The sequence below is a fragment of the Panthera onca genome, chromosome B1 (genome assembly GCF_046562875.1).
Source record: "Panthera onca isolate mPanOnc1 chromosome B1, mPanOnc1 haplotype 2, whole genome shotgun sequence".
NCBI classification, from domain to species: Eukaryota; Metazoa; Chordata; class Mammalia; order Carnivora; family Felidae; genus Panthera; species Panthera onca.
Window position 1 is genome coordinate 196,641,988 of NC_138342.1, and position 24,258 is coordinate 196,666,245.

A 24,258-nucleotide genomic window follows, 5' to 3' on the forward strand; every position below is an offset into this window, starting at 1 on the left:
CTTATTGTGTATCTACTTGGTATTGCTATTATGGTAGGTTAGAGAGAGAGGAAGGTAGACAGGCTCACTCCTCTAGAGAAATCCCGTGAGTCAGAAAGATGCACACGGGACATGAGCTGCTGAGGCAGAGGAAGAACGCGGGCTGCATCCCTCCCGTCACACACAAGATGCCCGCGTCTGCAGAGGTACAGAGAACTGCATCTGCCATGCCAAGGATGGACTTTGTCTTCAAGTCTCTCAGGAGCCATTAAGAGATACATGTATGACCCATGATATTTACATTGCATATTACAGAAAGAACATCTGGATGGCAGTGTAATAATAGAAAAAACATGGATAGCACCATAGTAGGTATACTGAGTCCCAAAACAAGAGGTGGAAAAACTGGAGAAGAAGCTTCTGAAATAGTCTCATAGAGAAGCAACAAGGGTAGGAACCAAGGCGGCGGAAATGGGGATGGAAAGAAAAGAGATGAAGAGACAATTTTGAGAAAGTCACGACTTGGGAATGGCATGTACAGGAGAACAGAGGCAGAAGTTGAGGGTGCAGTGCATGGACAGTATTCACCAAGACAGGGAACACGTGTTCACAGGAAGAGTGGCATCTCTAAGAAATCAAAGAGAAATGTTTGCAAGGCGGTAGGATCTGGAGCTGGGAGGGCGCTAAGGTGGCCACTGCCAGCATGAAGCTGATAGAGCGTTGGAAGAGATGAGCCCAACCGAGGAAAATAGAGACAGTAAAAAAAGCAGCAGCAGCTGGCACTATGCAGAATACCAATATCTAAGAAACTGGGAGAAATAATAGTCTGTGCAGAGACTGAGAATAGTCAGAAAAATCAGGGATTCAAAACTAGCTATTACAGAATCCAAAGGATATTGCAAAAGCCAAACAAGAATTCAAGGAACAAAGAAGTGGTCAGAAGATCAAGTCTTAGAAAAAGCTCATGAGTTACTGTGATGGACTCCCTTATCTGAAGGACATGAAACGGAGATAACACTTATTAATACCCTATCTTGCACAACCACTTTGAGAAGGAGGAAGATGAAACAAGGGAGTGGAATTCCCAGTTACATATGAGAAATTGAATCAGGGGGATTAGGTCATTTGCCCCAACATCACACAACTCAAGAGTGGCAAACCAGAGATTCAGACTAAATTTGGAGTCAATCCATTCCTTTGGGGATGCAGTCATGACTACATTTTTAACTTCTTCACATTAAAAACAACAACAACAAAAAAAAAACCCTTCAAACATATAGGAAAGAACAAAAAAAATGCAAAAACGACATATCCCTCCACCCCAATTCTGTCATACTCACTCAAGACAACAACCCAAAGCCATGGTCACCATTCAGCACCCTTCCTTGCCAGAGGTAACCACTGATTGAAAATTGTATCCTCATTCATGCTCTTCCATTTTTATAAGACAAAAGAATGTATAGTACGGCTTTGCTTAAAATATGTTAAAATGGTGACAGTACTTTTTTCTCTGAACATGATGTTTTAGAGATGTAATCATTTTGAGGTCTCTAGGCCCCCTTTGTTCATTAAATACCTGTGTAGTATTCCATTGTATGGATGAATGAATGAATGAGTGAGTGAATGAATATTCATGTTTATTCTACGATACAGACTATAGGGAAGCAATATACTACATACTAGGAAGAGAGTAAAATCAAAGGAGAGAGATGTCACATTTGAAACATAAGTGCCATGAAATGAATTCTACCCAGTGGTAAATTCATTGGTTAATTGGTTATCACTGACAATGTTTCTAAAGGGTTCCTAAAGGAAATAGCACATTCTGGGGACAATAAATCCATGAGAATTGAATCGACGAGGATTGCGTGTTAATGGAAGAAGGCCATCGGAGATTCAATTAAGAAGGCAGTGCTAAGGCTGTGCTTAGGAAGCTTTGGGTACCAGCCTAGAGAGTTTCACCCTTCCTGTGGAGGTATTGGGGAGCATGCGGAGTTTTTTGGTAGGGGAGTGACAAGAGCATGCTCAGCACAGCCAGGGTACCTTGGATTTTAATGAATACGAAATAGAAATATGTATGATTTCAACCTGATAAAGAGGTTCTGCCAGTCTTTGGGGGAGAGCCATGATGTGGTAACAGAGGAAAAGAAGGGGTGAAAAAAGAGAAAATGGAAAACTCTAGCTTGAAGGCTCATTCATTTTTATTTGTTTACTGGTTTTCATTTCTTTTACGAAGTTGTCAACATTGTTTACTAAGACACAAAATAAAACATATTTGCCTCTAAGAAGTTAGAGTTACCCGGGCTTATTAAGGAAAATTTCATTCGTGTGAGAACGACTCTCTTCTCCAAGGAACAGAGCAAATTTATCGCCCTGGCAACCTTTGATGTAGAACTTGAGGGCTCAGTGTCTTCATTAATCTATAACAGATCCTCAGTCTGAATGCTTAGAAGCTTGAATATCCATTAGGCTTTGATTTTCTCCTTTTAATTATTTCTTTCCTTTTCATTTCAAGATCATGCATTCCATTCTTGCTTTACCAAAAATAGAGATAGAGTAGCACGATGCAGTTAGTAAACTGCATCAGAACAGAAATGCAGAAACAATACATCTGCCAGTGAAACTGGGACACGAAGTCTTGCTCCAGTTGGCCAGAAACTTTCCCACTATTTTAAAACATGCATCTGTGTCCTTCCCTGAAAAATCCCCTCTTGATAGGTTTAAAACTCTCCTGATCATATGCAGTTATTTCTGAAACCTTAATTCGTAGGTCTGCTCATCCTTTTTTTCTTTTTACAAAACTCGTTATTATCTAAATATTGTCTAACCCCTTCAAATGAGCACTGATTAACATGAATCCATTTAGCCATGGAACTCAGGTAAGAGTCTCCAGGCCTTGGAGCATATTTTTTCTAACAGGAAGCTAACCGTGCTGACCTGTGCACCCACCTTTGGACTGTCTGCTTTCTGTCTTCTGAACGATAACAGGTGAAAGCACAGCCTTTTTTTTTTTTAAGAAGTTTTAGGCTTATAGAAAAACTGAGAAAAAGGTATAAAGAATTCCCATCTACTCCATACCCTTATTCCCTAGATTCCCCTATTATTAATACCTTGCATCAGATAGTCAAGTGTAATCAAGGGCCATGCATAAAGAACTCAAGACCAACACAATTCAGTCTTTGGAAATCAAACTGTTGCAGTCTTTTCCCCAGAGTTGTGTGGCTCTGAGAGTGAAAGAAAAGAGTTGCCCTTGCAGCTGCTACTCTGACAGCAATCTTGGGAGGGTCTGGGTGGATATGCTTTCAAAATATAATTACAGGTCTGAGTGATTGCTAATCATAGCGGGTGAAGTTCAGATGACAGCAACAGTTGGCACTTAGGGAACCAAACCTGTATTTGGGTATTTATCCAAAGTATTAACGTGGTCAGAGTGCCCCCTCTGTGTTTTCTTAATGGAGTACAGAGCATATTATTGGCTAGCTCATTGGATGATATCAAGATGCTCAGAAGAAATGTAGGAGAGCCCACAGCACATGCTTTCAAACGAATATTACTGGATCACACTTCACATTGAATAAGATTTAAGGCAGGATTGCTACTTAAGGAACACAACTGTATTACACGTACCACACTTTCATCAGAATTTTAATCAGTTGCATTGTTGTGAAGACACCTTACAAACATAGATGCCGATCAGAGTACTTGATTAATAGCACAGTTCATGTCACAGAGACAATGTGCTATTTCAAAAAGCCATTGAGTGCCACAAGTTGAATGTGTATTCAATTAATGTTAACACTCATCTTGAATGATCTATGAAATATTTTAAGAGATATTTGGTCAAGTAGATCAGTAGTAGTTTAATACAAATCAAGACGCTGTTCATTGTTTCTCACTTAGAGATATATTACGAAATACATTCAGCTCACTTCTCACTAATGCCAAACAAAAGATGGTAATGTGTCAGCATTCCTTAAATACGGATTTGGGGGGTCAGGAGATTTCCAAGATTATAAAAACTCAAGGGGCAAAAAGTAGAGAAGTTGAAAGAACCCAAACAACAGTTTGCACAAAACAGTCCGCTGCAGTGGCCCAGGCACAAGAGCCAGTAACTCATCCAGTATGCACAGGACATATCCGTCCTTGAAAATTTCAAGAGAGAGATCAACGGCAACATAAGAACCATTTTGATCATTAAATCCATTATTCTGTAACACACATCCCCTTACATTTTTGTTCTCTGCTCTTAACTAGCAGTAGCTACCAAACCGGTGAAGTGAAGTAATGAAAGAATTTTTAAGAAAAGCGTCTTTTACCTGCATAAATATAAACGGGGCTATGGTTATGTGTACGGGGGGAAAGGAAAAGTAGGCAAGTTCGTTTATTTACATGTGATTTTCCACCAAGATTTACTTTACAAGTAATGGCATAAGCGTTGGCTTTGGAGACAAAATGTGCCCTGGAATCATAAATACAATGTACAAAATAACTAATTTATTTAAACGTTTTAATGTGTTTACACACATCAATGTGCAGAACTTGAAGAAATATCTCAATAGAATAAAAATGCTTTGGAGATTAAGATATGGAGAAAATAAGTAAATTGTGCTCACCCCTCTACCTACAGTAAAAACATTTTCTTTCATTCTAAAATAATACTTTGGAAATCGTGTCTCCTTTTTTCTCACATGAGAAGCTTTAAATGCTAACAACTTGCCATTCACTTTTAGAGTAGGGATCCTCATTTAATAATTATGAAAATGTATTCTATGCAGATACATGTTTCTTTAATTAAATGGTATCTAGCAGGATTTCAAATTTCAACATTAAAATAGGTTAACATTGAAAAGTAGGAGCTACTTATTTTTGGCAAAGCTTCTAAAGTCATTTTTCTAGAAATTTAAGTTTTAAGAATATTAGAACTTAAAATATTTAGCTCACCTTTAGCAAAGCATAATTACTAATATCAAGTTTACTTTAGCAAAAACACTTCAGGTAACATAATTGAAATTGTTATTCTGAAGACTATATTTTTACTCAACATGAATGTGCAGAGTCAAAATGGCTAGCGTAGCCAGATTATATGAAACCGTTCTGTAAAACTAGACAGTAGATACCTTGTTATGACATTTTCAGAAATACATTTCTACATTGGTTTCTATACGTGGTCCATATTTTTGAACTTATATTTTTAAGAATGTGAAATATTAGAAAACTCTACTTTTTTCCTCACTTCATGGGAAACAGGAAATGTTTTATTTTCGTATCTATTTAGGGTGCACAATCTTGTATACCTACTGAAAGTTCAGCACGGATACGTTAGCACACGCTCCTGCAGTTGAAGAACCCATTACTGACCAGTCTCACTTGGCTAGTGATGGGGATCTCTAGATCTCTGGATACTTCTTTCCATAAAAAATAAATAGCTTAGTCACGTGTTTATCAACTACTATAAGTAAAAAAAGAACGCATTTGACATTGCTACCATATTCACATATACACATGTGGCAGAGGGGGGAAGGTTGTATGTGTGAGGGTGTGTACATGCATATTTATATATACATGTTTATATATGCATATTGCATATATTACATATATGCATATATATAAGTGGCATATAATTGCAGAAACCATCTTTATGCGTGCATTCTAGTAGTATTTTATTATATGTCATTCTTTTACATTAAGAATGCATTTCCCATCCCTTATAATTGATTTGTGATCCACTGGTGGATTACAGCTAACAGCTGGGAGACTGCTGGGTTTCGGTAATGGCAGTATAAATCACATATTGGCAAAATGAAAATTCCCTTCTACTGCAACCACCACAGCGCTGTGCCCTCCTGATACCAACATGGGAGTGTGTTACTTAACTCACGTATATGTCAAGAGTAGGGCAATACAGCCAAAATGGACTTCTCTTCACTTACAGAAGAGTAATCTAAGCTCATTCAGCCAGGATTAGGTGTTATTATTCTGTAACTAAACAGAGCTGCATCTTATTTGATGGAAGGGTACTAACACTTTGGAAAGGAGATAAAGGAAAAAACGATATTGTTTTAGAAAATTGATACTGTCTAAATGTTATGTGGAACAATGGTTTATGATTAACCAAGAAAATTCTAATGACAAAAATATGTGGTAAGTAGAGACTTGTTCTTGGGAATATGTAAAATTATCGGGAAAGTACAATGTTCCCCAGGGGATATTGTTCACAAGAAAAGCAAGGTTTGGAACAGCATGTAAGAGAGGCTGTCTTCTGTGTAAGAGAATGGAGGAAAAGATATACATGCGTACGTACTTTTCCTTTATTTACAGAAAGAAACACTGAAAACAAAAAGCAACAAAAAGTATCAGCATGCTTAGGACGTGGGTCAGAATGAATCCTCTGAATATATATTTGCTCATAATTTTAACTGAAATCACATAAATGTTTCAAAAAATAAAATTATAAAAAGGCATGTAGCATATAAGGCAAGTATATTCTTATATATACTTTAGAAAATATAAAGATTGTTAGTAACAAAGATTTTAATGGAAGTTATTAGTATGAAGTCAAAGGAGTACATTTAAAACCCCAATAATGTTACATTGTATTTGGACATAGCTCTGTGACTGTTTGTTTTTTCCTAAAGATATGTACACGTATCTTTTACTTAAAATCAATAACCTATTTCCAAAAATATACATTGCAAACGTATCTTTTATTGCTTTAAATGGGAAGAATTATAAAGTATTGTAGGGAAACCCCAAACATAACTAATCCCCTACAAAATAACTTAACTATCTGTAGGAAAAGGAACATCCTATCTTGATAGGATCTAAAATGCTCAAACGCTGTTCCCTTGATCATCCAGCAGTTATCATAGTTGTTAACACACAGTTGCTTTATATGTGGTTACTTGGATTATTTGCATGCTGAATGAGAAATTAATTAGCTTATGAGACAGGAAAGCAGATAGCACACAGCGTTCAAAGACTTGTTACAAATTCAAGAAATTTTATTTCTTGAAAATAAAATTCAAGAAAACTTTCCATCACAGATGGTTTTTCATCAAGCTGGAGACATGACCCTTGAAGAAAGGCACAAGGAAGGAGGGGTAAGGGTAAGACAGTCACTGCCATTCGCAGTGCTGTGGGGAAGGTGTTTTAGGGAAACAATCATACTGAATGGAACCAATAGAGATTTTGCGGGTCTTGGGGCTCCTGTAGAGACTGCTGGGTGGGAGAGTTCCCATAAATTCTCAGAAGTGGTTGTCCAGGAAAAAGTGGTTGCAAAATATAGATGTGCTTACACTTCAAAAATTCCTTTCTGTGGTGCTGTTCAAGACATCAGGCTGTCTTTTAACGAAAGATGTGTCATTACCTCATCACACAGTAGGCCTCTGAAACTTTTCTTAGCACCATCCAAAGCACATGTCCTGTTTGTTTACACTCAGTGGCCCTGTGAAGATGATGTTATGTTCTAACAGTTTGGAATGTAACCCAACACTCTCCTATCACCTGTCGTTCACGATACTGAGTGTGGAAGATATAATTGTATAATTATTTCCCCTGCACCAACCTCAGCTGAACAATTAGGTAGTAAGAGATTTATATACACTCTAAGTTAGGATATTAGGAGCCAAGAACCCTTCTATTGGGTAAACATTACCTACAGAGACATTCTATGGGATATACACGCATTTTCTAGTGCTGTGCCCCGCAAAGGTTAGTGTAACCTGATGTCACTGAATGAACCTAATCCCAAATGCCATTTTCCAACAAGCAGCATTAGGGCCCCTTGAAAGAATGGCTGATTCTGGGGGTAGGGGGGAAATGGGCAAGATGAGCTTGTGACATCTGTTCATGCCAGAGAAGTTTCAAACTAGAGGGCTCATTTCATACAGGCGTCAACATGAAGGTGGCCCAGTTAGCCAACAGTGGGACAGCTGCAGCAAAAGAGTGCTTGGTGTACTTGACTGAAGCCCGTATGTTCATAACTTTTACTGAAATAATGAGGATAGAAGAAAAGGAAAGAGAGAGGGAGGAAAACCTAGAACAGCAGCATTAACAAGACTTCGATGCCTTTCTGGTGGAGTGTAGAGTGGAAATTTGTATTAACAGACACTTTATAGTTATAGGTATCTGTATTTCAGAAACATCAGGAAAGGGGCACCTGGGTGGCTCAGTTGGTTGAGCATCTGACTTCAGCTCAGGTCATGATCTCACAGTCCGTGAGTTCAAGTCCTGCGTCGGGCTCCGCGCTGACAGCTCAGAGCCTGGAGCCTGCTTGGGATTCTGTGTCTCCCTCTCTCTCTGCCCCTCCCCCACTCACACTCTGTCTCTTTCTCTCGAAACTGAATAGACGTTAAAAAATAAAATTAAAAAAAGAAAGGTCAGTAAACGTAAATGTATGAAGATGTGTCCTATCGAATTATTTGAAAAAGCCAAAAGTAGGAAGCAATTTCATTAGCTACCGATCGGAGATTCATAGCACATCCATTTGATGGACTGCTGTGTCACCACTAAACAGTGGATGTAACAGCACATGATGATGTAACCTATGAAGATATCCACAATATATTGTTTAGTGGAAGAAAGAAATTCCAGAGTGATAGAAGAGGCTTATTCCATTTGTACACAAGCTAAACCACTATGTGATTATACAAGTAAATGCACTTGCCTTAACCCAATAAAAGTCTGGAAGCAATATAAGACCACACCACCGAGAGTGGTCCCCGCTGGGCTTAGAATTTGGCCGCACATGGGGGTGAGGAGGGTAGTCTGAGAAGGAATATTCACATTTCGCTTCATCCTTCTATCATGGTAAAGCTTTTTCACAAGCATGCATTGGCTTTGTGATACGTCGGTAAGAATAGAGACGATCCCTTCTGCGTACCAGTTAGACTATTAATTCGTGTGTCTCTCTCTCTCCCCAAGGTGCCAGGCTGCAAACAAGACTTGCCCCACAAACTACATCTGGAATGATCACCTGTGCAGGTGCCTGGCTCAGCAAGATTTTATTTTTCCTTCTAATTCTGGGGAAGGTAAGCAGAATGATGTTTTAAAGACTAACTGCCAAGGGTCTCTATTTTGGTCAACAAATACGTTAGTATTAAAAGCACATGTATGGTATTCAGATCATCTTGCTCTGAAATAAGTGACTACAAAACAGGCCACTTTCTACTTGACAGTGGGATTATTTTGAGTTTCCTTATAAAGGAACATACCCATGTTTGTGCACAACCCTTCAATGAAACACACGAAGACACTTTTAAATGCTTTTAATTGTTTCCCACCACACCTCGTGCTAAGTAAAGTATAGTAAAGATGTCTGACTGTATTTGTCTAGACTCTACAGATGGATCCCATGACATCTGTGGACCCAACAAGGAGCTTGATGAAGAGACGTGTCAGTGTGTCTGCAGAGGGGGGCTCCGGCCTTCCAGCTGTGGACCCCACAAAGAACTAGACAGAAACTCATGCCAGTGTGTCTGTAAAAACAAACTTTTACCCAACTCATGTGGGGCCAACAGAGAATTTGACGAAAACACGTGTCAGTGCGTATGTAAAAGAACCTGTCCAAGAAGTCAGCCCCTAAACCCTGGAAAATGTGCCTGTGAGTGTACAGAAAATTCACAGAAATGCTTCTTAAAAGGAAAGAAATTTCAACATCAAACATGCAGGTAAGAAATCTTCATAAATCGTATTCACTTGTCTTACTGAGAATAGTTTTTCTCAACCAAAAGAGCAGTTGCTTTTTAGAATGAGACCAGTTAAGTTCTGGGAGGCGAATTCTGTTATTTTCTAACCAAGGTTAAACTTCCGCTGAGACCCTGTTTACTCCTGAGAAAAACAAGACAGGAGCCCTGGGAACCCAAACCAGATCCAAGCTCCGAACACGCGCTAATCCTTGTCCCAGAGGCTGAGGCTGTCATAGTGGTAGGGAGACAGAGGCGCGGGACAGTCCCTTGACGAGCGTTTCTGGAACATCCGAACAACACTCAGCTGCCCCCACCAAAAATTATGATGCCATCATAAGGCCGGACACCTGTCCTCAGTGCAGAAACGTCTATGCAAAATATTCAAAAGACAGGATAGTGCCACTAATTGTAGAGTTGTATCGAGAAAGAATGACAGTTAAGCTGAATAGTGGAGTTAGAGAAATAAATCAATATATCGCTCAAGATTATTCAAGACTCATTCCTGAAACGTGGATTCTGCCCCCTTTTCCACCAAGAAAAAGAAAATGAGACCGTTGGACTCAGACCCTTCCAGGGTTGAGCTGCTTCCTCTTTAACCTGAGGGCGAGGTGGTCTGCATTTTAGCCAGATCGGTGTCTCCGGCATTTTCTTCAACCTTGCTCCGCCAGACAGGCCCTCTCTCTCCCATACTTTTGACGTCGTCAACTACTTTTCTTTCCCCTCAGCTTATGAGCATTCCCGGACTTACATCTCATTAGCATCTTACTGGGATGCCGAGCGTATGTTAGCAGCGAAGCTCGGTCCTCTTCGAACTTGCGCCAAGACCTAGGCACTTGGCAATTGTGTTCGCCTCTTGCATCTGTCACATATTTAACCAGCTGTAACCGAGGTTACGCCCTGGCATTCCATGAGAAAGTTCTATGGAAGGTATCCGTAGACTCCACTGCCAAATTCAGTGGACACGTCGGTGTTCGTGTAACCTGTCCTTTGTGTACTTTTTCTCGAAGCTCCCCTCTTTGTCCTGGCTGACATAACGTTTCACTCTCCTCGCTGCCCTTTCAGCTCTCAGACCGTCGGTTTGTCATCACCAACACTGGCTTCTCTTCTTCCGGCACACTCTTTAGAGATGGCAATAATGCCCTTGCAACAGACGAGCACTCACATGACTTAAAACTTAAATTGAGGGGTTGGGGGAGACTCTTGAGTGGCTACGTCGGTTAGGCGTCCGACTCTTGATCTCAGCTCCAGTCGTGATCTCATGGTTCTTAAGATCGAGTCCCATGTCAGGCTCTGTGCTGACAGCCTGGAGCCTGCCAGGGACTAGGGATTCATTCTCTCTCTCTCTCTCTCTCTCTCTCTCTCTCTCTCTCTCTCTCTGAGCCTGCTAGGGATTCATTCATTCCTCTCTCTCTCTCTCTCACTCTCTCAAAATAAACAAACATGTTTAAAAAATTCAATTTCATGTATTTACAATTTCCTACCTACATCAATGTTTACTACTTTTCCCAGTAAGTAAAATTTCCATCTTTTTGATGCTCGTGAGGCTTGTGTTCCTGTTCTAATTTATGTCGCCGATGATCTGTCCACACTAACATTTTAGGTGCTGCATAAAGGAACTTCAGTGAATCTAGGTATCTCATGGATGACATTGTTTTCTTCCATTACTGTGTCAGAGTATCTTATAGGGATCTTGTGTTTCCTTTTTAGAATATCTTGAGCAACAACTGTATCCCAATTTTATCTGGGTATATGCCTCCCAGAAGGATACTTCAAAAAGGCAGAATATTGTATATACTAAGTCTTACTACAGATTATTAACCATTTTGCACAGTGAACCCTTCTAAGGGACCCTACTATACTTGGAAAGCCTGATCTTATGTTTCCATAAGACTAAACCAGCCACCATACTTGTCTACAGAATTCTTATATTAACCTAAGAAAAAGATTTCGATCTTTGTAATTCTCCTAATAGTATATGTTGTTTCATGAAGACTTTCTGTTTACTGAAACACTGTGTTCATTTTTCTAAGGATATACTTCCAGGTGTATATGTATACATCGAAGCAAAAATATATAATATTTTGAAAATGTGGACACTCATTTCTTAATAGGTATTCCAAAAGTGTCGGAGAGGGGCAGAGTATATATTTTTTGTCCACTGCCTTAATCATCAGCTTCCATTGATCATTGAGAATTGCATCTTTTTAGTAAAGGAATACCAGTAGTCCAACCATAATGCATTTGCACTTAGAGGAGAAAAAAAAAGTAACACTTGAACTAGGTATGTTTTCCGGAGCACAAGAAATGACACTTCCAACTCACACGTGCAGGGTCTCTATAGCGTGCTTTTGATCTCCCGGCCAGGCCACGCTGCCTTACACCCTGGACGCCCATCCCCTTCTTGCACTGGACATGTCTCACACCCCCCAAGCTTCTTCAAAGGCAGCTCCCGTTCACTGGAGCAATAGGGCCTTTGGAGCATCTGTCCTTTCCCCACTGGAAGTCCAGGGTGGGAAGAGAGGGGGGCCCAGGGAAGCACCGTCCCTCTCCCCCTCCCCCAGACCACCTTCTTCTCCCCTGGAGCCCAGGCGGAGAGGGACAGGGACCCCGTGGCACAGCCAGCTGCCTGCCGGGTGGAGAGAAACAAAGGGAGGTCGGGGCTCCCCACTGGGGCGTACGGTCATCCCTTCCAAGTCTGGGTTCCGCACAAGCACCCAGACTCCTGGGGACTCCGCCACGCCTCTGGGCTCACACTCTATCTGCAGAACTTCAACACTCACTTTCCCGGTCTCTCTTTTATGCTCCTTTCATCCACAAAGCAGAGGACACTTCAAAAGAACCAGTGCTCACATCACCTCCCCCTCACATCTGTTCGAGCAGCAGCGCTGGTTTTAGGCTTTTGCGGTCCTCCTCGGTTTTCTAATTCTCAGCCTCGAACTTCAGAAAGACAGAAACCTAAGAACAGGTCTATGATCACATGAGTAACTTTGTTCTCGTTTTAAATGCAGAAAAACAACTGCGTTTGTAGCATCGTGAATCCGTTGCGTTGGTCGTCAACACAAACGCTTTCCTCTCTGTTTTCCTAGTTGTTACAGAAGACCGTGTACGAATCGACTGAAGCCTTGTGAACAAGGACTTACATTTAGTGAGGAAGTGTGTCGCTGTGTCCCTTCGTACTGGAAAAGACCGCACGTGAACTAAGGCTGCGCTCTTTTCCAACTTGTCACCTGGCGATCTCGGAAGACCGTGTTGCCACGCTAGAACTGTCCGCGAACAGAGCGACCTTTGTGGGACCATGTGGACCAAGACAAGTCAGGGTTCTCTGGACTGTGTGCACAGCTTTACAGAAATGGACTGGAGCTCACCCGCAAAAGACCTCTTTTCAATGACTGGTTTTCTACCAAGGACCAAACAGCTGAGGTTTTTCTCTTGTGATTTAAAAAAAAAAAAAAAATAATAATGACTATATAATTTATTTCCACTAAAAAGATTGTTTCTGCATTCATTTTTCTAGCAATAACAATTGGTAAAGCTCACTGTGATCAATATTTTTATATCATGCCAAATATGTTTAAAATAAAACGAAAGCTGTATTATAAACTGGTAAGTTCAGTCCATTACTATCTTACATGATGAGCAAAACTTGATGATATGAAAACGTGCACCTCCCCCTGCCCTTTTTCCTTTCCTCTAACCAGACGTCAGATTTTGATGACTCTGAAAAAGCGTGATTCTAGAAAACAAAGTTTCAGAGAGACAACATTTGCTATTCCATTTTATTTAAATTCATCTCAATATATTTAATAATTATAAATACTGTAGCACGTGACACTTTTGAATTTATAACCAAGCGAGTCAATACAGAACATATTATTAGTTTGTCTGCTTAGTATGTCCCCGAGATGAAAGTTATGCCGCGCACTGGGATGATTCATTCAGACTCTTCATGTGATTTAATATCCCTCAGTATGTATTAAAATGGCTTTAAAATATTTCACTCAAAAAGAATCCTTCCCGGATATTTGACTTCTTCTGACCAGCTCAAACACTTTGTGTAAGCAGAAATGCTCCTATCTAGCACGTTTAAAATACACTGGAAATCATGTTTAAATGCTCTTCTGTGTTAAAAAGGAAACATTTTCGTAACACAACTGAAGTGTTTATTTCATTTAAAAAAAAATTTTTTTTAATGTTTATTTTTGAGACAGAGACAGAGGGAGACACAGAATCCGAAGCAGGCTCCGGACTCTGAGCTGTCAGAACAGAGCTGATGCGGGGCTCGAACTCACGAACCGTGAGATCATGACCTGGGCCGAAGTCGGACGCTCAACTGACTCAGCCACCCAGGCGCACCATCGTTTTTAAAAAGGCATTATGCTAAAATGCTTTTCTCTAGGAACAAATATTTTGTCTACATAAATGTAACCAGATGAGTAGTTTGCATATGGACAGGATTATTTCCTGGTATGACATAGCTACAGCAATACCTAAAAATAATTAGTCCTGAAAGGAGAAGAAAATTCTATAGTTATATGAAGATAAGTCTCTTAAACCTTGCAAGTTTAACAAGAACATCTTTAAATGGTGTAGGCGACTGCTCAAAATAGTAGTACTTGTGTTTTGCCATAAAATAATTTGCTTTCTTGAAAAATATTTAAACAGACTGATGCCTTAGACATGCCCTCAGTGTTTTGAGTACTGACTTCTAAAATAATGTTGTCCATAGTGTTTACAGAATTCCACTTACGTGCTGTGCATAACTTTAACATCTCATTTATAAATTAAGACTCTTCCTGTATTAGGGGAAGATGATCTTCTGAAATTCTCTCATTATACATTTATGACCATCTTCCTGTTTATTTGTGAGGACGGCTGAAGTCTTCAGGCAGAAAATACATGTGCTGTACATTCAAAGTTCCAGCCAAGGTCTAGGGTATTTTCAAACATGTGAACAGCAGAAAATGAGGATAGTAAAAATACCAAAGAAAAAATGCTTACATTTGACAAAAGCTATAGTTTTATGAAGATTTCTCCACAAGCACAAATTCAGGGATGATTTTACCAAAGGAAAAGTGGAGTAATAAATAATATCTTTCCACCTGATGAGACGGTCCCTAGTGCGTAAAATCGTCACCGTCTGTGAAATTCAGCAGAGATTCACTTCAATCATTTTTCATCGCATTTGAGCCAAGAATGTAAGCAAACAAACATTATGTAATGTTATGGCAATCTGGTTAATCGTTTTTAGTTTTGATACATTTAAAATGTATTGATTTTTTAGCTAATTTAGGGGGGAAAGTGTATTCTAGGTTTCAAATTAACCCCGAGGCCACATAAAGAATATGAGAACCTGATACAACGACCACTATCAGCTTTAAAAAAATCTCAAGTATGTGTTGACAATTAGTTTCTCAGAATATATGGCTAAGCCAAAAGAAATCACTAGACCAAAACTTAAATCATGAAGCATGCCAGAAAAATAACACTTAATTTGTCCCTGGAGATGTAATAATTTTGGTCAAAATTTAAAATAACATGAGCAGAAACAATATACTGCCAGAGATACTTGCAAACAATTTTATGTGGATGATAAAAATCTCACGTCACTAAATTATAATAATTGAGATTTTGTGGTGCCAGTTTAGACTAGAGATTTTAGAGTTCCTTAGAATGTTAGCAAGCATGATTCAACAAAACGCTGAAACAAAATTACAGTGAGAATGTAAACTCTCCAGGAGCCTCAAGATACCAGCCCAGCCAAATCTCAAGGATAACGATGAGAAAATACTGGAAGCTTGCCGGGATACTTGATACATTCAAATCCTAAAGAGTTTATACATAGAATTTTATGTCTAGAAACTAAATACTGTATTCTCAGTTTAAAAGACTAATGGGCCTGGCTGGCTCAGTCAGCAGAGCATGTGACTCTTGATCTCAGGGTTGTAAGTTCAAGCCCCATGTTGGCTGTAGAGATTATGTAAAAATAAAAAACCTTAGGAAAAAAAAAAGCGGTTGTGTAACATTTAGCTTCCAGATATTTTTTTGGAAGGGGGTTTTAATTTGCTAGCTGCTTGAGAGAAATCGATCCGTGATTAGACTTTCTAAAAATAACCTTTGTCTGCTACGTGCATATAACTCACACCAGAAGTTTGAGGGGTGACCGTAAGCGGCATTCACTGGCCTACCCAGAATGCGCTTAAACACAAGGAGAAAGGGTCACACGCTTTCCTCTCATCTCTTCCGGGGTCCCTGCTCCGATCAGGTGAGGCAGACACAGCAGGTGAGAGAGCTTATACTACAGCCTTGTATAGCTTGCTGCCCAAAGCATGTGACTCCTTACTTGGGTAACTTCGCATGTTCCCCAACCCAGTAGGTGCTGGGCAGAGAGCCGAACAAGGGTCTGTTGCCCTCACCTTACCTTTGTGACCACACTGTCCCACCCAGATCTGAGCTTTCACTGGCAGACTTTTCAAAGGATGTTTAGGGACTTTACCTCTTGAACCGCAAATGAGAAGGACATTAAAAAAAAAAAAAAAAAAAGTTATTTCACTCTGCTACAGAATAGTGTTAACTGATTTTTATAGACATGGATTCTAGAAAGTTCTAAATAAATCCAATATGGTATCTGAGGAAGGCACAGAGTACACCCAGAGAACAATCGAAGGAAGTCAGTGACATGTTTTATAACATAATTCCCAGTTTCTCTGTTCATGTTGGAAGTTTTAGTGTATATTAAGAATATTTTTCAAGTGGGGAATAATTATCTGTTAATGGGTGGAACGGCAAATGAGGCCTGACGGCTTGAAGACATTTTTTTTAAACCCAAGTTTCACAAAAAAATTGCTCACAACTCATCGGCTCTGAAGAGCATACAACAATGGAAGGAGTAGGGGATCGGGAATTATGCACCAGTTTTTTAATCTTGACTTTTCTGCTGTGCCCCTGAGCAAATCACCAAAACCCTCAGAGTCTCAACTTCTTACTCTGTGGAAGGACAGAGCTGGGTGAAAATGGTGTATCAAATCTCACCTCTGAAGCTGCAAAGTTTGTACTAAACTACATGCAAAGGGGGGAAAACACACAGAGAATGTTTTTAAGAAGTTCAAGGAAGCCCCATTCTTGAGATTAATGACCCCACAAAGAGGAAAAAAAATTTTTAATGTTTTTTTAAAGTCTCCTTAAAATGTTGAGAAAGCCCTGTTCTTTGAAACCAGTGACCACATCAAGAGAACGATCATTTAAAAATGTTTTGTCTAAGAAATTATACGTGAAAACTCCTCTCCTTCTGCCTCTATTTCTTCAATGCTAACTAATTTAGACAGCCGACAGCATCGTTCTTCCTGATTTCTTACCAAAGGTGGTCACACAGGGAGACTCTGGAAAATTTCTTTCAAATGTTGCAAAGGGTAATTATCTTGAAAAAAAACAAAAAACAAGTAACTTTCCCGAAGAAGGCAGAAAGGAACGCTCCCCGGGCACTGTGTGCAAACCTCAATCAGGTGCCCATACACTGTCTTTCATCCAGGCCAAGCCATTGCAGCACAGATGACTCTGAACGTTGGAGCCATCTGGAGTTCTGGTGATCGGCTCTCATCAGGTATGGGGCCCGCACCATCAGGACCCGGCATCTACATGATCTGGAAGTACACACGCTAAAACGCTCAGATGCTACCCTGGGGCTCGCCCACCAGGGCTGATGACACATCAGGCTTGAAAGACACGACTGTCCACACAGACAGCAATCACGCCTTTCATTCGATAGCCACGACGATGAAATGCCATTAAGAACTTCTTTGAAATCCATCAAATGATAACTAGCTGCCTAAGAATTGGAAATGGTCTCAACCAGAAATAATTTCATAAAAACTTTTAAAAATGTTTCCTGTATATTCAACACTACTTTAGAAGACGTGCTGTTCAAGTCGTGGGTTTTTTTCATCATTTTAAGGCAGCTATACCTATTCTTAATGTTTTTAAAACTTCATCTTCCTTCTATTCAAACTTACATATTTAAATTCAGTAGGAATTTGAGATTATCATCACACTTCCTTAAATAAAACTATATGACTGACACATTGTTTAAAAACAAGCTTTTCTAAAAAAAAAAAAAAAAAAAAAAGTGGGGGAAGGGCACCTGGGGGTCTCAGTCGGTTAAGTGTCTTACTTTGGCTCAGGTCATGATCTCACAGCTCGTGAGTTCGAGCCCCACGTCAGGGTCTGTGCTGACAGCTCGGAGCCTGGATCCTGCTTCGGGTTCTGTGAATCCCTCTCTCTCTGCCCCTCTGCCACTCATGCGGTATCTCTGTTCCTCTCAAAGGTATAAATAAACATTAAAAAAAATAATAAATAAAAATGAAAATAAGCTTTTCTTCATCACTAGTGTCATATGGAGATGTCTTGCCACCAAGATTTCAAAAGCCTTCCTGATGTGACAAACATGTCCTCTATTATGCCCCCTTGTTTATACTTCCGTTCTCCTTTCTAGGACAGATTTTTATTTTTTTAGCCCACTAATTTGTTCCCCTTATTTCCTGCTCATCTTACCCAATGACCTGTTACCCCTGATTATTCTTTTCCTTATTCCCGGCCTGAGGTTTGTACTACATGTTTGTGACAATCTCTGCTCAATGGAACTATCACAGGCCAGAGAAGGCACATAGGGATCAGACAGGATGTGGGGACATCAGACTCAACATTCCCAGCCTCCTCCGATTCCAGCCCAAGCGTTGGATGGACAGACTGATATTAAAAGTAGGGGATGCTATCTTAAAATGGGTATGATGGGGACGCCTGGGTGGCTCTGTTGGTTATGCGTCCAACTCTTGATTTCAGCTCAGGTTATGATCTCAGGGTTCGTGAGATCAAGCCCTGTGTAGGTCATTGCGGAGCCTGCTTGGGATTCTGTCTCTCTACCCTTCCCCTAGTCGTGCTCTCGCTGTCTCAAAATAAATAAATTTTAATAAAAGAGAGGGAAAGGGAAAGAAAAGGAGAGACAAAAAGCCAAACACACTAGTATTTTAAGAAAAAAAAGGCGGGGGAGAGGTCTCATGTGACCTGCTGGGACAGCGATAGAGAAAGAAGGTAGGGTGGATTCCTGACACGTGCAGGAAAAATTTCTGCAACTGGGGAACAAGAATGGCCGAGGCAAAGTCACACTATCTGTTGGGCAGGTCTGGGATTATGGTGTAAACCTGAGTAAACACGACGAATACCACGATGGTGATATGACAGTTCCACTGGGAAAAGCCTGGCGTAAGACACAGGATCCTTGGCACCAAGGAACGTCCGTCTTGACTTGTGCACGTGGCGAAACCCTGATGCCACCTCATTCACATCACGGTGCGTAGCTTTTGATGAGGTCTTGGGGAAACAAAGAATGCCCTCATCTCTGCACTTAAAGCAGGTGTTTTTCCATGAATTTCAGAGAACCTGAGAGTCTCCTTGTGACCTTTTTTAAACAAGTTACGAGACCGTCTCGCGCTGGGTGAGAGAGGCGGACAAGCGCTGTTGCCCCTGTCATGAGTCACCTTCCAGGGCTCAGGCAAGCAAAGTCCCCTTGATCCCCACGGCGTGGGGACGCACAGTGCCTGTGCTCTGGGCCATCTGCAGCCTCATTAAGCTGAAGAGATGGTGGAGGTGGGAAAGTTCTCTTCAACAAACGAGATGGTTCTGGAATTTGAGCTAGACCTGGGAGAGGTTTTTAGCGATGATAGAAATCAACCTCTCGTTCTTACAAATAGCGAATCTGCAGCCCTGAACCATTAAAGGTTCTTCTGGGGACGAGCAGCAGAGCGGCAGAGTCCGTAAGAAACCCCGGGCTGGCCACCACGAGGGGTGGCAACCCTCCCGCTTCCACAGTGACCGTCAGCGTATGTTCTGCCAAGTCCTGGGCAGCCAGGCTTTCGTCTGTTTCACGGGAAGATATTGAGGGGGGAACATTCTCTTTTTTAAAAGGCTCTTCACAAGTGCTTTTTTTCAAATCGCTGCCCTACGCTAGGAGGTTTACGTGACCGAATTACTTTAACGACCTCTCGCTCTCTGCCAAAGCCATCATCTCCCACAGGTGCAGCTGTGGCTCACGTGCCAAAATCCTGGAGCATTACAGCTCCTCTCCTGGACCGGGGGACAAGTGCCCTCAGAACACCGACCAAGGTCACGGTGCTCTCATCAGGAGAGGGACCAAGTTCTTAACCCCCGTGCAAAGGTGCCCCAGCCTTAAGAATGCTTAAAACAGGATTTATGGAAAAATGTTTAGATTTTTTTTTTTCAATTGCCTATCTGACAGCCTTAGACCAAAGCACAAACACAACGCAGCCTGAGCAGGGTTAAAGCATCCTCTGGGCTGGATTTATAATCAGCCCCCTCCCTCCAGCCAGGAGGCACTATTCTTGGACCAAATCCGTATACCATGACCCTCTCTTCCCTTACGAAGACTAGCTTTACAAAGACTTCAAATCTACAGGGAGAAGGCTTCCGTATCTAGACATGCCTAATTTTTGTCAGGGGTCTGTACGAACTCAGTTCATTTGACACAACTTTGCCCCGGCTTAATCTGATCAGCTGCTGTAACAATATCATGTGGGTAGCTTGGGCAACAGAAATTTTATTTTCGGGGCGCCTGGGTGGCGCAGTCGGTTAAGCGTCCGACTTCAGCCAGGTCACGATCTCACGGTCCGTGAGTTCGAGCCCCGCGTCAGGCTCTGGGCTGATGGCTCAGAGCCTGGAGCCTGTTTCCGATTCTGTGTCTCCCTCTCTCTCTGTCCCTCCCCCGTTCATGCTCTGTCTCTCTCTGTCCCACAAATAAATAAAAAAAAAAACGAAAAAAAAAAAAAAAAAAAAAAAAAAAAAAAAAAGAAATTTTATTTTCTCACAGCTTTGGAAGCTGGAAGTCCCAGATCAAGGTACCATCAATGTTGTTTCTAGAAGTTTGTGGCGAAACCTCTTCCTAACTTGAAGACAGCTGCCTTGTTTCTTTCTCACTGTGCCCCCAAGGTCTTTCCTCTGTGCACATGTGAGAGAAATGAGATCTCTGGTGTCTCTTCTTCTAAGGACACCAGCTTTATCATATCAGAGCCCTACTCTTAAGACCTCTTTTACCCTTAATTACCATCTTAAAGGTTTTATCTTCAAATGCAGTAACACTGGGAGTTAGGACTTTAACATCTGAATTTGGAGGGGACACAATTCACTCCATAATAACTCCTTTTTTTAAAAAAATGTTTATTTTTGAGAGAGACAGAGAGAGAGACAGAGCGTGAACAGAGAAGGGGCAGAGAGGGAGAGGGAGACACAGAATCCGAAGCAGACTCCAGGCTCCGAGCTGTCGAGTACAGAGCCCAATGTGTGGCTTGAACCCACGGACCTGACTGTGAGATCATGACCTGAGCTGAAGTCTGAGCCTCCCAGGTGCCCCCTTAATAACTCCTCTTTGTGTGCGAATTTTAATTGCTAAGAAAGAGATAAGAAAGAAACAGAAATCAAACATTTTGAAACCAAAAAAGTATCTATTTCAAGGCAGAATACCCAAATAGGGTTAGATGTTGGTACATGAGAAGAATAAGCAAGACCTTCAGAGAGAATAACTAGTTCGAGAACAACAAGCTATACTTCAAACTCTACCTGAGAGAGTCTTCAAACAACAGCTCTACTGAATTGTAAGTAAAAATGATAAAATACATGTATGTTTAAGCTGGACTTTGCTGGGAACACGGGTCTTAAATTTATCTGCCTAGATAGTTGGCACATCGAGACGCCTCCTATTGTAATGAGCTTATGTTGAACTGCCTGCTGCTTTCACACATCGCTAATATGGTTGTTAACTTGGCAAAAGGAACTCTAGAGTTAAGTGTGGCAATCTATACATGATTTTCCCAAAGTTACAAGCTCACGACCCCCCTTCGGCACTGGGATTCCATAGGTGACCAAGAAGCAAGGCCACAGTTGCTGATTTCAAAGAGAATTTCTTTAATTCCTTGACTGTTGGGCAAGACGGCCACAAATGTTCATGTGCAAATAAAGCGTGATCCCTAAGTCGTTCCCATGATCTTTGGAAGTTTCAAATGCTGAATCCTTTTTAATCACAATCAAAGTCTCCAGAAATTCAGCCTCATTTACCAATTGCAACAGAGCAAAACAAGAGAATGTCAGAATTCAGCCAAGTATCAAATTTTAAAACCTTAATTCATCACCACTTGTGATGATATAAGACAGTGTCGTCATGCGTTTTGGAATTCAGTCACACTTTATGGTCAAATTAGGTCCTGAGACTTTGTACTTCAAATATATCAATTCCAACTCTTTGCCTTTAGTATGTCAAAAGGCACACACAGTCTAGAGGCTCTGAAAGACCAAGATAAATATTCTAGGAATGAAGGACAGTTTTAATTTAATTTTTAAAATTAAAAAATATATACAGAAAAGGGCAACAAATGTGAAAAAAAAAAAACAACCTAAAAGCATCTAAGTATCGATGACATTAGGTTGAAAATAAACTTTGTATTCAAATTTCAACTTAAGAATTTCTCCCACCCTTTTGGTATGAATTTCCTTCATTGTTAAGAAAATGCACTTCACTCATAAATCTGAGAAATTCAGTTTAAATCAGCACTTTTCAAACATTAACTATGAGTGAATTCTTACTGCATTTTTAAAAGGCATGATCTGGAAAATGTCAGAGAAATGCATAATGTTCCTGTGCTTTAAACTGAACCAAGGAGGCAACACTATGCCCTCAACATATAACTTACTTATGAGATTAGAAATAACTATTCAACAGCTGTTGGAAAAAAAATACCCTCAGAAATAGCTATTTTGGGAATCTTCATCCATTTCTAGCAGATCTGAAATTTTTTACTCTTTCTTTCTTCAAAAGAAAAGAAATTTATAGAGATCTACTGAAATACAGAGTACCTTTTATAAAAGACAGACAACAGAAGGTTCAGTCAATGTGGTTCAAAGCATAGTTTGCTGAAAAGGGTTAAAGGTTAAAGTGTAAAATACTAAGAGCTTGGGAAAGGGCGGGGGGGCGGGGGTAAGAATTTAAAAATAAAACTATAAAAACACCAGAGCAAAAAGCGTGTGCACACAGAATTAAAAATTCTAATAGGCAAAATAAAACAGGACTTCCTATAATGTTCATAAAAAATATAAACCAGCCCCAAACACTATTAACAAAGTTGACCTTTCAGGCGCTGCTTTTAGTTTACAGTAATCACGTGATCCTCTTGTCAAATGGCTCCTTCTACACATCCTGGTCTTGAACTAAAACACGCCTGCATACAAATTTTGATTAGATGATCACAAGAACCTTGCAGGCTGGATTTCAAAGTTTCAAGGGGGCTGGGTCTCTATCCAAAATTCTAAGCCATCTCATCTTGGAAAAATATCTCCATCGAGGAAATAACAGTATTTTAAAACTGCATTTTAAAGGCCACCCGCCTTCACGGATCTCATTTTGTCAGCATGAAATGCAAAAACCAGACCGACCGAAATCGCCTGTTCTGATGGACGTTCCTTTGGGGAAGGTGAGAAGAGCACGCCAGAGGCCGTGGGGCCCTGTGACCTGTCTAAGCCTCAACTCCTTCAACCACGCCGCCGTCGGGGGATGCTGCATAGACTGGATGCAGGAGTGCATACGAGGGCCCCGACGGGGGATTGTGCAAAGAGGGGCTACTCAAACTTTTACTGAATTCCTCACTGTGTGTGTCTAGTCCAGAATTCGACCCATCATAAGGTGAAAACCTACTTCGTTTTTCCCCACCTTTGTCTACTCCTGTGCGGAAAGATCGATTTGCGTAGTCAAGTTCCATGAGATCTTTCCTTTGAGAATCAGTCTCTACCTGCTTTAGGTAGGTCCTACATATAGGTGGAAAGGGAAGCAGTAGGAAAGAGGAGGAAAAAACGAAACAAAACAAATTCTAGATTTTGAAGAACAAATCTTACTTAACAGGATAGAAGATCTAAGAGGAGGAATAACATGAAATAAGAATGCATTTAAACATCTAATATAACCTATTTGGTCTACTATCTCTGTATATCTGGAAAAACTACATGTTTATAGTAGAACGTTCAGAAATATATACATGTAAGAACATTAAAGTGGCCTGTTATACTATCCAAACTTAATCATTACATTGTGTTGTACATAGTTTTAGGACTCTATTCATGAATACACAAAACTGGGATCATAGGGCCTGTACAGATTTGTTTCACGCATTTAGTGCTTAATGTTTGTGTGAACTTTTTCTTCACAAGGTCTCAATTTTGCGTAAATGCATATTACAGCTGAACAAAAATCTCTAATTACTCTATTACATTTGAACACTTATTTAATTAGCTTATGATTTTCACCCCATTACAGTTATGACCTCTAATTCTTATTAAAATTTTTTTAATGTTTATTTATTTTTGACAGAGAGAGAGAGAGAGAGAGAGAGAGCGAGAGCAAATGAGCAGGGGAGGGGCAGAGAGAGAGGGAGACACAGAATCCGAAGCAGGCTCCAGGCTCTAAGCTGCCGGCACAGAGCCCGATGCGGGGCTCGAACTCACAGACTGAGAGATCATGACCTGAGCCGAAGTCGGACACTCAACCGAC

General features: G+C 40.6%; 2 protein-coding genes across 3 annotated transcripts in view; one reads left to right on the forward strand and one right to left on the reverse strand.

Annotated features, from left to right (window-relative positions):
• The window catches only part of LOC144616089 (uncharacterized), a 93,481-nt gene extending 81,228 nt beyond the window's left edge, over positions 1 to 12,253 (reverse strand). Inside the window, exon 1 of the mRNA XM_078445249.2 lies at positions 10,414 to 12,253. Coding sequence (XP_078301375.1) covers positions 10,414 to 10,426 — 13 coding nt within the window. The 5' untranslated portion in view covers positions 10,427 to 12,253. The remainder of the gene's footprint in view (positions 1 to 10,413) is intronic.
• The window catches only part of VEGFC (vascular endothelial growth factor C), a 109,641-nt gene extending 96,376 nt beyond the window's left edge, over positions 1 to 13,265 (forward strand). For both annotated transcript variants that reach the window (XM_060652852.3, XM_060652855.3), the window contains exons 5-7: positions 8,902 to 9,008; positions 9,314 to 9,647; positions 12,752 to 13,265. In XM_060652852.3, coding sequence (XP_060508835.1) covers positions 8,902 to 9,008; positions 9,314 to 9,647; positions 12,752 to 12,866 — 556 coding nt within the window. In that variant the 3' untranslated portion in view covers positions 12,867 to 13,265. The remainder of the gene's footprint in view (positions 1 to 8,901; positions 9,009 to 9,313; positions 9,648 to 12,751) is intronic.
• Positions 13,266 to 24,258: the final 10,993 nt, after the last annotated feature.